The sequence below is a fragment of the Etheostoma spectabile genome, chromosome 21 (genome assembly GCF_008692095.1).
Source record: "Etheostoma spectabile isolate EspeVRDwgs_2016 chromosome 21, UIUC_Espe_1.0, whole genome shotgun sequence".
Classification (NCBI taxonomy): Eukaryota; Metazoa; Chordata; class Actinopteri; order Perciformes; family Percidae; genus Etheostoma; species Etheostoma spectabile.
The window spans coordinates 13,948,128-13,964,960 of NC_045753.1; the positions used below are offsets into that span (position 1 = coordinate 13,948,128).

The 16,833-nt window shown below is 41.8% G+C and overlaps 1 protein-coding gene across 7 annotated transcripts; it reads left to right on the top strand.

Moving 5' to 3' along the window:
- Positions 1-1,369: 1,369 nt before the first annotated feature.
- qki2 (QKI, KH domain containing, RNA binding 2) lies at positions 1,370-16,029 on the top strand. 7 transcript variants are annotated; one of them, XM_032503214.1, is made up of 9 exons: positions 1,370-1,965; positions 4,552-4,700; positions 5,744-5,860; positions 9,989-10,132; positions 11,295-11,382; positions 11,610-11,888; positions 13,099-13,122; positions 13,749-13,826; positions 15,896-16,029. In XM_032503214.1, exons 1-9 carry the CDS (start codon positions 1,824-1,826, stop codon positions 15,916-15,918), a joined length of 1,044 nt encoding a protein of 347 aa, XP_032359105.1. In that variant the 5' UTR covers positions 1,370-1,823; the 3' UTR covers positions 15,919-16,029. The 7 variants fall into 7 exon arrangements, 5 of the variants coding, with proteins under 5 accessions (XP_032359105.1, XP_032359106.1, XP_032359107.1 ...); XM_032503215.1 differs by having other exon boundaries at positions 13,752-13,826; XR_004327342.1 differs by having other exon boundaries at positions 1,372-1,965; positions 13,099-13,599.
- The last annotated feature ends 804 nt before the right edge of the window (positions 16,030-16,833 follow it).

Below are 16,833 nucleotides of genomic sequence, written 5' to 3' on the forward strand. Positions count from 1 at the left end.
TGTGTGTGTGTGTGTGTGTGTGTGTGTGTGTGTGTGTGTGTGTGTGTGTGTGTGTGTGTGTGTGTGTGTGCGTGTGCACATGTGTGTGATTTACAGCAAGTTAAGTTTAGCCACTAGCACCTATCTGTTCCTTCAGCAATAACATTTCCAAGCCCTGCAGCCACCCAGCGAGAACCAACGCACAAATCACACCTTCTTATTATTTCAGGATCCTTGACAAAAGTTCTCAAAGTGGAGGGTGTGAACAGGAGAGGGGCGTTTCGTGTCCTGTGAGAGGCAAGTAAGAGGCAGAAGTATTCACATCACTTACTTCAGTAAAAGTAGCAAAACCACATTGTAAAAAATACTTTGCATTTTAAATCTGAAGTAAAAGCACAAGACTATCATTCACAAAACATACTAAACGTGTCAAAAATTAAAGTTGATTAGTCAATAAACAGACTTGATGCACTGTACTTATGAAACATAAAGATTAAACCAATGGTTCCAGACCTTTTAGGCCTGTGGCCCCTTACAAAAAAACAATCAGAGTGTTTGATTTAAAAGAGGCCCAAATAAGTAAAATTCTCTAATATTTCAGAATAAAAGCACATATTAGAGAAAAGTCCCAAAAATTGAATTTGTCAATTTAGTTGTATCTGGTGACTCTTTGAAGGGGCCCCGAACCCTAAAATGGGAACAACCAGGCGTTACTGTATAGTTAAAACTAGGTCCACACCTAGACCAGCTACAACTGTTTGTGACTTGTAGATTGATGCATTTGTGTTGACAATCTTATAATTAAGTATATAACCATCCATCAGTGGCATTTTCAGCAGAACTAGTACTTTTACTTTTGATACTTTAGTAGGCTATAGTAAACTTATTGGCTGACAGTACTTTTTTACTTCAGCAAGATTTTGAATGCAGGACATTGTTGACTGTGGACACTTCATTGTTGTATTACATAGGTAAAGGATATTAATTTAATCCATCACTAATGGGTATCCTAGTTGCACTAATGGGTAGCAACAGTTGCTGTCAAATAAACGTAGTGGAGTAAAAAGTACAATATTTATAGGCTGAAGTTACACAACATGGAAAGGCCTACAAGGAGCCTACTTTCCAATTGAACTTCGGTACCGTTCTTGAGGGCACCTGGACACACACACACACACACATACACACACACACTTCACAGGACAAGTGATGGACAGTAACAGGTGTGCATACATAAATTGTTATACTGCGGGCGTAGGGTGTGTGCCTGCTTTCTTCTGCGCGTGAGAGAAAGGCGGGGGCTCCGAGGGGCTGCTGAGGGGACGAGCACGAGCCTCCTCCCCTGTGATAACGGCGACGCGCGGCGCGCTCCTGACAGCCCACTCGTGCTGTTGCTATACTGTAATCATATGATAGGGAGTCGTACCCCGCTGCAGAATACCGACACACCGGGCGGACACCAGCCGAGCAGCCAGGGCGGATGAGACTAGTTGTTGATTTTGGTAGGCAGTTTAGTCGTTAAGAAGTGCGTCGAGTCTGTTAAAGTTTCAGCCTAACTGTCAAAACTGCCCAACTTCCTCCATAAAGGAACTTTTTCAAACTCTGATAAGAATTGGGCACAGGGGGGAACCGTTTGGAAGAAGAAAGGGCACACAGACAAAACGTTAACCGAAGGACAGTCGATTTAACCGGAGCTGAGATTTGAGTTACAGAGAGGCGGTCAGCGTGTCGCGGCCGGTGGAAACCCCTGGGGTCCTCGCATCGCTTGTCGGGGCGTGTGTTTTTGTGGATTTCCCCACAAGTTTCTCAACTAGCCAGGTCACTTTACTGTAGAAGCTAAAGCCATGGTCGGGGAGACAGAGGTGAAGGAGAGACCCAAGTCCAACCCGGACTACCTAATGCAGCTGATGAACGACAGGAAGGTGATGAGCTCCCTGCCCAACTTCAGCGGCATCTTCACGCATCTGGAGCGGCTGCTGGATGAGGGTAACTCGGGCTCTGTTTGGGGGATTTTACCCCCCTTCACTAGAGACTTTAACAACTGTCACACTGCAGAGAAAATTATCTTTGTCTTGGCTAGACACGTTCAGCTTAATAGTGTGTGTTCATCATAAAACCGACCGTTATTGACTCACTTTATTGAATAGTCATTAAGTGCTTGAATTCCTTTCTGGCTCCTAGGAAACAAATCTCAACCCATCTAACCCTGAAAGATGCTAATGATAAATCATTTAACAACTGCATTGCATTCAGATTGTATCTAGGTCTATGTTTCTTTTTACTGAATTCCTTAACAGAGCTCTGGTTCTAAATTTAAAATGAAAGTGTGAATGTGATGTAAACTTTACCTTAAGTCCCATTTTTAATTTGTGGAGAGAAGCAGATCAACACGCACGTGCACACACACACACTCACACACACACACACACACTCACACACACACACACACACACACACACACACACACAGACGGGCAGTTGGTGATGGGAACAAACAGACAGTTGTTAGTCTTTCCCAGTGACCTAATGCGCAGGCTTATGTGAATGCTGCAGCCCATCCCTGAGCAGGAACGAGAGCATGTCACCGTGTAAAATATTTGATTTGAGGCTGCTTGCATACTGTCTGTATAATGCACTGCACTTGTTGATGTCTAACATCTTTTTGCGAGCTGTTTTGAAATAACAATATAAGATGGGCATCACAGCATTGCAACAAATGCTTTAAAAGTGGCATCTTCTGATTTTAAATGTCGCCTTTTTTCAATGTCAGATCCATATTGGAACAATATTGTTGCTACTGTTGTTGCACATCAGGATCACCAAGGTCCTGACTATGTGCTCTCTGACAAGTCTCATGACGCAGCAAGGATCTTCTCATACCAGATGACCTCTGCGGCCGGACAAATAGGTCAACTTAACATCCATAGTCATGTTCCTGTTGAAGGCTGACAGCCGAGCACATTCATCTCTCACCCATGATAATGTGACACCCTCGGTTAGAATGAAAGGCATTGTACCGTGCTCATTTTCAGCCTGGCTGTATCTTCTGCCTGAGTAATGTGGACAAGGGCACAGTACCAAAAAGTTTGTGCAGGGTAATAAGGAAGCCTGCCAGTCACAAATATTGTCAGGATGAATGTTTGTGGCATATTAGGAGACACCGCAACGGGGGAGTTTGGTCTATATATAAACCAATGACAGGTTGAAGTGTTAAGATAAGGCCTGCTACAGACCCCCCATTTATCTCTCTTTCCTTTGACTCTTGATCTTCTTTCACTTCTCATTTTCCTCCCTGCTGTAACTGAAGTAGGACAAAAGCTCTGCTTGTCTGTGCAGATTTGTTTGTGTATGTGTGTGTGTTTTTTAATTGTCACTTTTGGTCTTTAACAGGTCAGAATGGGTTGTTAGAGGATCATCATTGTCATTGTAGCTGTGGCTGTAATTATAGAGTCCTACTGTAGTTATTATGGTCGGACTTATCACTCTCAGAGCTGGGAGACATGCCTGTCAGCCCGCTTAGGTCAGATGATATTTGTGCCTCGAGGCACTTATTCTGCTGTGTCTGTCTGTGTGTGTGTGTGTGTGTGTGTGTGTGTGTGTGTGTGTGTGTGTGTGTGTGTGTGTGTGTGTGTGTGTGTGTGTGTGTGTGTAGTGCAGTAGCCACTTATTATTGTGCCAACATGTCATTACAAAGGCATCAGAAGCTAGCATCGGTCATTGTGTCAACACTAAACAAGCATACAGGCAGACAAACAAAGTCTTAGTTATGATGGTGCTTCACCAAACCTAAGACAAAAACTTACCATTTAAATAAGCAAAAATGCCAACAATATTGTGGTTGCAGCTTCTCCAGTGTGCTTTTCTCAGTTTTATATCATTTGAGTTTTGGAGTATTGGTCTGACAAAAAAGACAGTAGAAGACGTCAGCAAGGACTCAGGAAAAATGTGATTGGCTTATTATTTTTGGCATAATATAGGCCAGAAAATGTATCAATTAATCAAGAAAATGGTTTTAAAGTATATTCTAGTTCCATAGTTCCAGCCCTTGAATAATTGCCCTTTACCAGAACCTCATAAACACTGGTAGGTAAAGTAGGTTACTGTGACCCCCGCTGACATGTATGTTTTTTTTTTCCTTGTATTATTTACAGAGTGAAAGGGGGAGCAGTGTGTGTGTGTGTGTGTGTGTGTGTGTGTGTGTGTGTGTGTGTTTGTGTGTGTGTGTGTGTGTGTGTGTGTGTGTGTGTGTTTAACACTGTTGGAGAAATAAATGGAAAGAGAGAATTGTTAGTAATAGAGGAGGCCTGGTTGCAAAGCATTCAGTGGTTAGATTCTACATTGTGGTGCAGAATGCTTGTGTCTGTCTGTCTGTCTGTCTGTCTGTGTGTCTGTCTGTGTGTCTGTCTGTCTGCTGTCACACTCAGAGCCTCCTATAATTCTGGCAACAGTGAGTCATCGTCCTGAGAAACGGACGGTCTGAAGAAACGTGACACTTGTGGTAGCTCATTGATACTTTAATAGACCTCCTCAGTTAAATTTACTCAACTTTACTCACCATCTTTCTGTCTCCCAGAAATCGGCAGGGTACGCAAGGACATGTACAACGACACGGTGAACGGTGGCATGTTCAACGGGCGCGACGTAGAGGAGCTTCCCGAAGCGATTGGTCCCGTGGCTCAGCTGCAGGAGAAGCTCTACGTGCCTGTCAAAGAGTACCCTGGCGTGAGTGGACGCATCCATGACCTGTGACCTTTTAAAAGAGTTTCTGTTTACTTTATCAGGTCACTTTATCTCCTCTCAGTTACAGAATGGCTGCCAGAGGCTTTAAGTCACAGATTTACATTTTTATCTCAAAGCTGATTTCCTTCTGAGATCATCTGTGCTCACACCCAATGATGTAATCTAGACTTGAAATAGATCAATAGTGAACCTTGGCCTGTGTTTCTAATAAAATAAAAATGTATAATTTACAGTAAAATGTTAAGACTCAGACATAAGTTTACACCATCATCATTTATTAGAGCTTGCAATTGTGCATAAACTCTTTTTTCTCCAAATATGAAGACAAGTGTACAGCATTAAGAGATATATACATTCCTGCTCCCGCCAAGTACAGTTAAGCGCTGCTGTATGACTTGCGTGGACCTAGATTGAATGGCTCACATGATTTTCTCCACGCATCAGCTCGCCAATCACTGAATACAATGACAGGCTGTCCTCACTCACATGACAGGAGGCTAACAGGACACACACACTGGAAAACTGTTGAGGTCAAGGTTAAATTTAGAGAGCAGTTCCTCTATCTGCATTTGTGTGTGTTGGTTAGAGTTGAGGCCGGAGCAAATATGTCGCAACTGGAGTGGACATTTGGTTAAACGTCAGTTAAGGAGAGGAGGCTGAATCAATGTTATGAGAGGCAAATGACAGAAAGACAGACGGATAGTGGCAAAAAAAACACTCACTCAAACACACACACACAGAGGGGCAGCTGTCTACTTAATCACTCAGTCTTAGTGACAGATAAGGTTAAGTGAACGGCGCTGTCCTGTTATGCCACCAGCACCAGCCAGCACCCATATAATGAGCTATTTTTGTCTCTCTTAGTAACACATCACAGATGCACAAACACAAACTTGCAGCAAATGCAAATACACACACACAAACCAACACACACATCGTAAAAAGACGGTCTGTGACGTGAAATGTGTCTGCCCTCCTTGAGGCCTGTTTATTATTATCAATAAGTGATTTGCTCTTTTGTGTAGTTTAACTTTGTAGGGAGAATCCTGGGCCCACGGGGACTGACGGCCAAACAACTGGAGGCAGAGACCGGCTGCAAGATTATGGTGCGGGGAAAGGGCTCCATGAGAGACAAGAAGAAGGTATATACACACAGATAAACACACTCACAAAATACACACAAGGCATGGTTTCATTTCAGGAATAGTTTGAAATTCTTCCTTTTTTGTCAAGAGAAGATTGATACCACTCTTTTGTGTATTGCCGACAATGAAGCTACAGCAAGGAGACCTTTAGCTTAGCTTAGCATATATACTGGAAACAAGCAAACAGCTAGTCTGGCTCTGTCCAAAGGTAACAAAATCCTTAACGCCTTGTCTTAACCGGGAGGTTGCCGGGCAACCCTGCAGAGACCCCAGCAATTCACTACATCCAGCCAAGAATAAATCTCGCACATAACCACGTAAAACCACAACGTGTCATTTTTACACTGCAGTTTTTGTGTGGATATAAACAAACAAGATATAGAGTGTTGTACAGATATGAGATTGGTATCAGTCTTCCTATCAAACTCTCTGCAAGAATGGATAAGTGTAATCCACAAAATGTCAAACTGTCCCTTTAAATATCTTTTTTACTTTGCCATTTTTATAACATCTAGGCAGCCATTGATTTCTATTCATTTTAACACATTCCAATAAGTTAACTTGTGGAATCTTTGGTTAAGACAGTTACTCCGTCACACTGCACATTATGTGTACTTTCATTACTATCAAAGTTACATTCTCAATGGGACCTCAGATTGAAACATTTTTGAGATGCAATACCATTTTAGCAATAACAAACGATAAAGATGAGGAAATGATGTTTGAGAGGACTTTTAGCTGCTTTAACATGAATGGTATTCAGTAGCAAACTGAAAGCTGAAGTAAGATACAATTACAAATATAAAATAATCATGATATGAAATTTGATTGAAAATGGTCAGCAGTAAATGAAGTCTCTCTGACTGAAACATGCAAAGATCTGTTTAAGTTGGTGGTCATGTATACACCAAATACACTTTTTTTTCATAGCATTTCACAGGGTTAAAATAATAATCTAACAGATGCACTAAACACGGACACAAAAAAACAAAAAGCTTTAATAGTCTTCTTTAGTAATGCTTCCTACTGATTGAGAAAGAGAGATTGAGAGTTGACTGCAAACACATGAGTGCAGCATTCTCCCACTTCTCTATCTATCTATCTATCTATCTATCTATCTATCTATCTAGCTATCTATCTATCTATCTATCTATCTAGCTATCTATCTATCTATCTATCTATCTATCTATCCCTTCTCTCAAAATGAGTTTTTGGTTGTTAGTTTTTCTGTCTTGGTGTTCGGTCCATCTGTTCCCCCTTCCTCTCCCCTGGTGTCTGCTGTTGGACGGAGTCGGCTCAAGCTTTCCAAACGGCAGGTGGAGCAAGTCCAGCATTCCTCCCCCTCCCTCTCTCTCTCTCTCTCTCTCTCTCTCTCTCTTTCTAGAACATTCCCTACCCCGCACGCCCCTCAGAGAGAGAGAGACTCACACAGAGACAGAGAGGAAGGAAAACAGAGACACAGTGGGAGGCAACAGGGGAGAAGAGAGAAAGATGTTGACTTATGGTGTTTTTCAAAATGATACATCTCACTTGACAAAACATCCACAGAGGATACAATGTCCCAGAGGCCGAATACTTAATAATTTTAAGTTTGAACTAGGGCTGCAACTAACCATTCTTTTCCTAAGAACAAGATTTGTTGATTAACCGACAGTTAGTTCAGGCTATAAAATGTAAGGCTTGTACCTTAAGGAATGGTTCAGTATTTTGTGAAATATGTTTATTTGCTTTCTTGCAGATAGTATGATGAGAAGATTTGTACCACTCTCAAATCTGTCAGTTGAATATGAAGCTGCATCCAGGAGTAGGTGGTTAGCTTAGCTTAGCATAAAGACTGGAAACAGCTAGCCTGGCTAGGAATTCTCTGCGTCTAGCCAAGAAATGGTTCCAGCGCATAAGGGTCAGGTTATGCTTAAACATAACTAGTCAACAACGTGTTGTCCCTCCACAATTAATTAAAAAGTTGTTTGGAGCAGCAACACTTGAAGGTGGAGCAAAAAGCCTGCCGTCTTAGAGAAATATCTTTTTAATATGGGGATAACTCAGCACATTTTCTGAGAGTCGTCTCCTTCAAGACAGTCTCTCCTGGAAGACATTCATAGTGTTGCACTTGTACACATAATAAGTAACATGAATAGTTGTATAACAAATGAAAAAGAGAAACTAGTTTAAACCCAGCTTACTTTCTCACATCTGCACAGCTGGCCAATCACAGTATGAAATGGGTGTAAATGTCATATTATTGGTGTCTGGAAGTTACAGAAATTGTAGGACACAACCCTGCCTAATTGGATGTTGGAAAGGGGAAGGGGAGTAAGGGTTTCTGAAGCTACTCGACTAGCCGACAAGTTGTTCTGGAGAAGCATACTGGCAGCTTAACCCGCCATAAAACCATATTAAAAGAGCAAGATATGATTTGGTAACTTTGGAGCTTTAGAGATGCTATTAGGTGGATTGTGTAACCTTTGGACAGAGCCAGGCGAGCTTTTCCAGTCTTTATGCTAAGCTAAACTTACCGCCTCCCGGCTTTAGCTTCATATTTAATGGATATATACGATGGTATGATGGTGGTATCGATCTTCTCGTTGAACTCTCAGCTAGAAAGCAAATGAGCAAATATTCCAAACTTTTCCTTCGAGCACAGCAGAACTTTCAGCTAAATGCTAACAGCAACAATGACAATGCTATCTTGATGTTTACCAGGTAATGTTTACCATGGTGTCACTGCCCGATGTGAGTCGGGTGCAGATGTGAGTTGCGCATGCTCAGATTTAAACGGTTTACGGCATAACGCCATCCGGTTAGGCAAACATGTTAGCTATCTATAATTGATTGATTGCTAACATTACCTCAAAACACCATTCAAGTGACAACCTTTGTTGTGTTTGATTGCTAACATGTAGCCAGCAGTGAACAAACTCGGTTATATAGGTCCATTTTTAGTGTATTGACATTACAGAAGTCTCTTGTTAGCTGGTTCTTGTAGGCTACTTCAGCCTCTAATCTAGAACTGACATCAGGGATCATGCTGTGAAAATAAATTACTGCTATGTCTCATTATTCTGTGGCTAACAGCTAAACAGATCTGCGTGAAATCTGTCACTGTACCAAAGTGACGCATTCAACTTACATCTGCAGTTGACTCACATCGGGTAGTGACACCGGAAACCATCATACTTTTGGGAGTTAGCATGCTAACATTTATTTAGCACCAAACACAAAGTACAGCTGAGGTAGATGCTATTTATTTTGCAGGTATTTAAGACATGAATGTCTGAACTAAATATCATTATTAGTTGCTTTGCGGGCCACCATTGTAAATAAGAACTTGTTCTTAGTGACTTGCCTTTCAAAATAAAATAAAAAGTAAAACGACAACCCTTTTCAAAATTTGATATATTTGATATATATTGGAGATATTTCTGTCTGGACCAAAGAGTGATGGAATGACTGACCAAGTTATCATGACGAAAAATAAAAATTATTGCATCACAAGTTCTGATAGACTTGATAGAACCCCTACCCCCACCCCAAATATTTCTATAATCTGAAACAGAAAAAAACTGCTAATCCATTTTGTGTTTGGTATTTTTAACACAAAAGTTATCCAAAGAGACAATTGCAAGAGTTACCATATGCACCTGTTTTGTTGTACAAACAACATGGAAGGAGATCAACAAATGCAACCAGCAACAGGGTCTGGAATTTTTTATTTGACAATGACTTACTAAATTATTTGGTCATTCGGTCAAAAATGCTATTATTGTTATTGAATCAACGTCAGAATATAAATAAATTGACCATCTATTCAGCATTTGTTTCGATTGAGTGTCAGTGAGTGAAAGAAGGGAATAGATAAGATTAAAAAAGCAACATTAAACTTGTATAACCACTGAAGAGCAACATGACTATTTCATGAGTTTGATAACGCTTCCAAAACTGCATTACACAACCTTGAGCCTTGAGCGTGTTTGTGTGTGTGTGTGTGTGTAGTTTGAGGCTGATCCAAAACCCGAGCCAAACAAGAAGAAAAGTGAAATCCTGTTCCCTCTGTGCCAGTAATGGACCGAGCTTGTGTGCTGCATTCAAATGGAGCTTTTAAAAAAAAGTGTTTTTGTGTTTCAGGAGGAGATGAACAGAGGGAAGCCCAACTGGGAGCACCTCAGCGAGGACCTCCACGTCCTGATCACAGTGGAGGACACACACAACCGGGCCAAGATCAAACTCCAGCGGGCCATCAACGAGGTCAAGAAACTTCTCGTACCAGCTGTGAGTATCAGTCCAAATCCCTTTGTGTCAAATATTATGGTCTGGGATGATGGAAGAACTGTGTGTGACTGGATGAGGGTTTACTGTGTTGGTATGCATGGAAGGGGGAAGGGGATTGTCAGTCCAAAAACTGTGTGTTTGTGTCTTTTTGTGTTTTTGTGTGTGTGTGTGTGAGAGAGAGTGTGTGTCTCTGTGTGTATGAGAGAGTATGTGTAAGGAGTTAGGGTAATTAGGGAACATGCATAAAGGGGTTTCCATGGTAACCCTTGGTTGTTTGAAAGGCTGTGGGAATGAATGGAGAGTCTGTTCACTTGTTCTCCCCACTCCATCACTCCTTTCACTCGTTCACAACTCACTTCATTCCCAACTACTGGCTACAGTATTCCTTTTTCCCCCTGTTTTTTTGTCATCCACACAAGAGGACATTTTGATTGCACTTCTGAACATTTCTCACATTCTCCAGCCCACCTACATCCCCCCTACAGACACACATGCATGCATAAACATGACGACAAATAAGAAACACATTGGTTGCACATATAGACACAAGGACACACACTCTCAAAGTTATCCCACACACAAGTGCAATAGCACATATTTTGAAAATCACAAGGTTCTTTTCTTTTTCTCGTCTGCATTATTTGCAACGAGAGAAAAAGATTGAAAAGACCAGCAGGAGGATTTCTCTATTGCGGCAGTCAGCCGTCACTTCCACTCCAATCACAGCACAGCATCCGCCAACCCTAGAAGTTAAAAGAAGTGAAGTGTCTATAAGCAATCAGGAGCTGAACACCTGTTAATCTCTGTTTGTGAATGTGTAAGTGTGTGAAGAACAAAGTTATTGATATGTGTTAGTTTAACTCCACCGACCTTGCCCTCCGACTGTAAATCAGTCAAGCTTTTCACCGAGCTGTAACTGGAGCTAAGAAGAAGTTAAATATGTCCTGTGTGGTGGAGTAGCTGTGTACAAAGTCTGGTCAACTAAATTTCAGCCAATGTTTTTATTATAAAAAAACCAGTGCAAACAAAAAAAAAAAAAACTGCATATTTTAACATTTGCTAACTTTTTAAACCAGACTCCCACAAAACTTAATTCATTCACTTCTCGCTGAATGACAGTCCTTGCTAAGTAAGCTGATTGTGCTGCTCTGCCCCGGTGTAGGCTGAGGGGGAGGACAACCTGAAGAAAATGCAGCTGATGGAGCTGGCCATTCTCAATGGGACCTACAGAGACGCCAACGTCAAGACGCGTAAGGATGACATCATAGTTAACATGTGGAGGAGGGTTGGTGTGTGTGACAAAGGAGTGGTCTTGTTACAGTAATCCACTGTATAAATGAACAATACCTCTGTTTCTACTGTTAAATAGACTGTTTGTCCTCTCCTCTTTTTCCCTGTCTATTGTATGTGTCTGCACTTTGTGTGTGCTCGCGTGTGGGTGTGCGCAAACTTGCATTATTGAATGTGCGCCGCACAGCCACCGCCGGCTTCCCGCTAGGGACACCTCAGGCGCCTCGGATCATCACAGGCCCAACGCCCGTCCTGCCTCCCTCCATGCGCAACCCGGCTCCCGTCAATACGCCGACCCTCATGCCTCTGATTCGTCAGATCCAGAGCTCCGCCCTCATGCAGGGGGGCAATCCGCATATGGTGCAGCAAGGGCCCGAATCTGGAATCATCTACACTCCCTACGAGTACCCATACACACTCACACCCTCCATATTGGAATACCCGATTGACTCAACTGGAGTATTAGGTATTTGGAAATCAAACGTTCATTATTTCTTACATGGTCAATGGATGTATTATGAGAACTGGATATTGGACTCCAATGGAAGTTGCTCACCAATCGCATACGTCAAAAAACCTTTACCTTAGTCTTTCTCTCACCGCCCGCTTGTCCCATAGATGATCCCGCACAAAGACATAGTATTTCTAGAGTCTAAGAAATAAATACGCAAATTTAAATCCTTCATGGTCTAAATATTCATAGTACATCATAATTGGCCTTGTTTCCAGTTTTATAGAAAATGTTTTTGAGCAACAGTAAAGTTCCGCACTCACAGTGGTTGAGACTTCACCCTGGCTTGTATCTGCATCTATAAAGGTGTGTTCAAACATTTTTTTTCATATTTGACGACTTGACTGTTTGTGCAGTCTGTGTTTATTCACCCCAAACAGCCAATGTACCAACTGTACAGACGGCACACAAGCAATGACCCAATGTGTTTGTGTTCAGCTTCTGACTGAACGTACAACTCACCAGAAACGCCAGATCCCCTCGGTATCTCTCCCCGTCCCTCTGGTCTCGGTACATTTATGAAGAAGACTCACAAAATGCCGGGATATTTTTGACTCAAGATTAAACATTTTAAGCGTATCGCTTGACTCGACCATACAGTCCATACACAAAACAGCCTGGTATCGCCTAATTTGAAAGCCAAATTTCATCCATTACTAACTTTATCTCACCAGGCTAAAGCCACAGATTGGCTTTCCTTCCTTCTTGTTTTCTTATATTTCACTTTTATAAGAGACCTGGCCAACAGTAGTTAACATAGTCTAGCACTACTTTACAACATTCCCATATGACAGGACCTGAGAGACATGAAAGAATGGAGAAGCTTGTGTGTATATGTACTTGCAAATCATCCTATACATAGATGCAGAGAACTAGTTAACTAGTTAACATTACTGAGAAATTTCTTTACGAACTGCTTTTAAAAATAGCCAAACCCGAGAGAAGCCTGAAGCTTTGCCAAACAGTCAACCTGATATTTTCTGGTATTGTCGGGTTAGGAAACAGAATTCGCGGCAACCGTTTAAACGTTTTTTTTGGGTGGGGGGGGGGGTTGTTTTGCAGTACCACGCTTTGCCACTGAGACAAATTGGCAGCCAAATCCAGCTCTTGTAATACATCCACAACATATATAGATGAATGCTGAAGCTCATTGTTGGGCTAACAGTCCCTTCTTCCTGTGTTTTTGCAGGTATGGCTTTCCCAACCAAAGGCTAAGCGATAGCAACCCTTCCTAGCACACACATGGACTGGCTTGCAGACCCCCCCCCCACACATACTTGTCCCACAGAGCAAACACTCAAAGTTTGCTCATACTTTCGGATGACAGATTCCTCGACAGTCATTCTGTAGTCAAGTGTCCATTCCTGTTAATTTCTTCTTTGTATTAGCAGACTAGTGTTGTTGTGTGACAGCTATTTAACTTTTTTTAATAGTTTGGCTTCCGCTTGTAATTTTAACACATTTTAGTGAACCCATAGATATTTTTAGCGCCGCTGTTTGTGATTTAATATATGAAGCTTATTTTAATCACAGAGCTATAGAGTGACTTTGCTTACAGCTGATGTTGAATCTAATAGTGAAGCTTAGTGAGAAATTTGTGGTTTGGATTAATATTTTCTTCAGAGAACAGAAGACCACAAAACGACAAGAATTCTGACTCTTAGAAGTGAGATGTTTTGAATTACTTTCACCCTCAGCCTCGAACACTTTGTAAATTCCTGGTTTCACTGATGTTGGTGCCATGGGTGGACTGTTTGTTGTCTTTCTGATGAGTAACCTTCTGTGTTCTGTTTTGGCGATGTCAATGGCTGTTAGCAGGTGCCATGACCACTAAGGTACGACGCCACGACAAGAGAATCCATCCTTACCAAAGGGTAGTGACCCCAGACAGAGGTTAGTTAGCTCACCAGCCACTTTATATGTATGTGTATGTGTGTGTGTTGGTGTGCGTGCATGCAGACCAATGGACCAATTTCAATTTATGTGTCTGTAATACGGCATGCCTAAAAAAAAAAAAAAGTAATAACTGTATCAAAAAGTCACACGCTGAAGCAGTTTCAGTGTAAAATATGATTGTTGCAGTGAAATAATTGAGCAGATTGGGAGGGACTAATGAGGGGTGACAGCTGCAGCGGTTATCTATGCTCGCCTGGTAGATAAACTGGACGGCTTGCAGGCCGGGACCCTCTCAATTAGAATGGATCACTCCATTCATGTGACTCAGTCCTTGTGACTGTGGATTTGGAGTCCTCTCTCAGAAACCTTTTTGTTGTTGTTGATTTTATCTCTTCACTACTACTTTTGACCATACAAATAACGGTGGGAAATTTTATTTATACCCAACTTCATTCCAGTAGAATTCCACAAATGTTTTTTTTTTTATTATTAATTAAATCCTGTGTTGTGCCCAATGACTATATGACACTTAAAGTAACAGTGATTGTCTTTTTTCTGAAGGTCATTCGATTCAATATGATCTTTGGTCTTTACTACTATAACACAGCGTGTGATAACTACTGAAGTCTGTGTTACAAACTCTTTTGTATGAAATACTGTTTGTGGTCTTATCAGTCGCCCACTGGACTTTATCATTGGGGCTGTTTACATCTTTCATATATTTCCTAGCCAGAGTGGTGCTGTTACCATGTATTTAGCTGCAAAATAAATTTGTATATAGGGATTTTAAGGATTTAAGTGCTTATATGAAGCTTATGGAACAAGATCGCTTTGGAAATACCTGTAGTATTTTTCTTTTCTTTTTTTAAGTTTTTTTTTTAGTTTGTAAATCTTTATTTTTGTTTTTACGATATGCTTTTTATAGATGAAGTGTCTACATGTAAACTTCAAACTTTTATTCAAGGTGTGTAGCTACTACTGTTTTAGTCACCAAGAAAGGTGGCAATGAAGGCAGTGTTTTGCTCTGTCTATTTAAGATGAGGTGACCTTCTCGATTCACAGGCCTCGTGACTGTTTTATGCAATAGAAATGGACTAGCTAGCTACAATGTGTGTGTGTGTGTGTGTGTGTGTGTGTGTGTGTGTGTGTGTGTGTGTGTGTGTGTGTGTGTGTGTGTGTGTGTGTGTGTGTGTGTGTGTGTGTGTGTTTATGTGTGCGTGTGTGTTTGTGAGAGAGAGAGAGCGCGGTGGTGCTCTTGTTGTACACGTTGGACAAAAAACACTAAAAGGCAATAAAGATGACTATTGAAAAAAATCTCTAAAGAAAACCAAAGCCTCTAAATTCTTGTAGTTAGTCTGTCTATTGTTAAATTGTGTCTTAAGTCCCTCTAAAATCACCATCTCTTAACCTTTCATCGCTATCTCTTATGGTGCCTCTTTGCTTACTGTAGTCATTAGGTGCTCTTCTAATACATCATAGCAAATAGATCAAACCATAATCAACTATCACTTAATCACTACTGTTAATCATTTGGATCTTATGCCTGCTGCTAAACAATACCTCTACTTGTCAGTAAGCGAAAGTATTTCTGAGGCCCAGACACTTTTCTTTGGACATAAAGGTCACTCTCTCACCCACATGAAACCATGCTGTCTCCCTCCCTGTCCATGGTTTCACTGTCTGTCTGTGCTAGACGTAGCCCAGCTAGCATGAGTAGTATCACTTTAGCAGCGATCACACGTCAGGAGGGGCATCTCCTAAAACATATCCCTGCAAACACCTTCATGAGCCCACAAGAGCAACCACTAACCAGCCATTCCTTATGTCACCACCCGGTGGTTGATGTGAGTCCTTCTGAATGGTTATGCAGGGCTTATGAAGGTGTTGCGCAACTCTTATGAAGCGCCCCTCATGCTGTGCAACTGCAGTAGATCTGCCTTGTTGTCATCCTGACGCCACTAGCTGACACTAATCTCTCTTCTATCTTTTTTTCTTTTTATGTCCCCTTTTATGTGCCCTTTTTGTTTCCTTTCCACGTCTGTCCGTCTCTGTCTGTCTAACTCTAGCTGCCACGGCAACTAACCCATGACCCCTTGACCTTCTGACCTTTCCGCCCACTGATGACCCACCCATCTCTGCCTGCTGGCGTGCTCATTGGCCCACGGCCCCGTCACTCCCCCCGGCTCAGCCAACCAGACCAGCACATTGGGAACAACCCGGCTGCTTCTGTCTAACCAGCCAACCAGATGACAGCGATCATGGGAATAAACCTCAGGACCTTGCCATCACCAAGTCCTAACCTAAACTTTACCAAACGTGCCTACCTTCCAAAAGTCCAAAGCCAGTCTGAGAATGTTAAAACAGTCAAAATCCCAATCTGTAACAGTTGTTGCCATGCATAGCCAGTAGACTTTACTGGGTACGGGCCCCAAACTGGTGAAGGGCTCCTAAACCAATCCCACGCTGTGCCAAACCCTGCCCTCAGTCCATGTGATGCAATAATATTGACTCTATTAATAACTATAACTATACTGATAATAGTGTTACTTATCCAGCAAAGAAAACTTTTATGAACACTAAAACCTAAAGACATATGTTGACATTTTGAAGCATCTTTCCTCATCGGGCACCTCTTACTTAACTTTTCCACACACTCTTTAAAGAGATTGGTATTTTTCTAGGCCAATATACATTAACTTATTTACACATCACAAATTGGTGTTTTGTTATGCTTTGCCAGACCTTCCTCCAAAGCGCGCTGGAGGAGAGTCTGGCTACTACACATAGCATTCGAGGATGGGAGGAAAACTTGCTCAGGTTTATTGGCGTTTCTATAAACCAATCACAATCGTCTTGTGCGGTGCTAAGCGCTGGGGAAAAGCCACGGTGCCGCTGCAAAACAGGCTCGAAAGGAACTTGTTTTGGTGAAACGTGTGTACGTTTATTCGTTGTTTTAGTCGTGCAACTGAAAACTCAGATTGGACAGACAGTCTAGCTAGCTGTC

What these genes read in the sequence shown, in the direction of transcription:
- qki2 (XM_032503214.1), top strand. Translation starts at nt 1,824, where the DNA reads ATGGTCGGGGAGACAGAGGTGAAGGAGAGACCCAAGTCCAACCCGGAC. An exon ending in CTGTCAAAGAGTACCCTGGC is followed by an intron (nt 4,701 to 5,743) that starts GTGAGTGGACGC and finishes TCTTTTGTGTAG; the next exon opens with TTTAACTTTGTAGGGAGAAT. An exon ending in CCATGAGAGACAAGAAGAAG is followed by an intron (nt 5,861 to 9,988) that starts GTATATACACAC and finishes TTTGTGTTTCAG; the next exon opens with GAGGAGATGAACAGAGGGAA.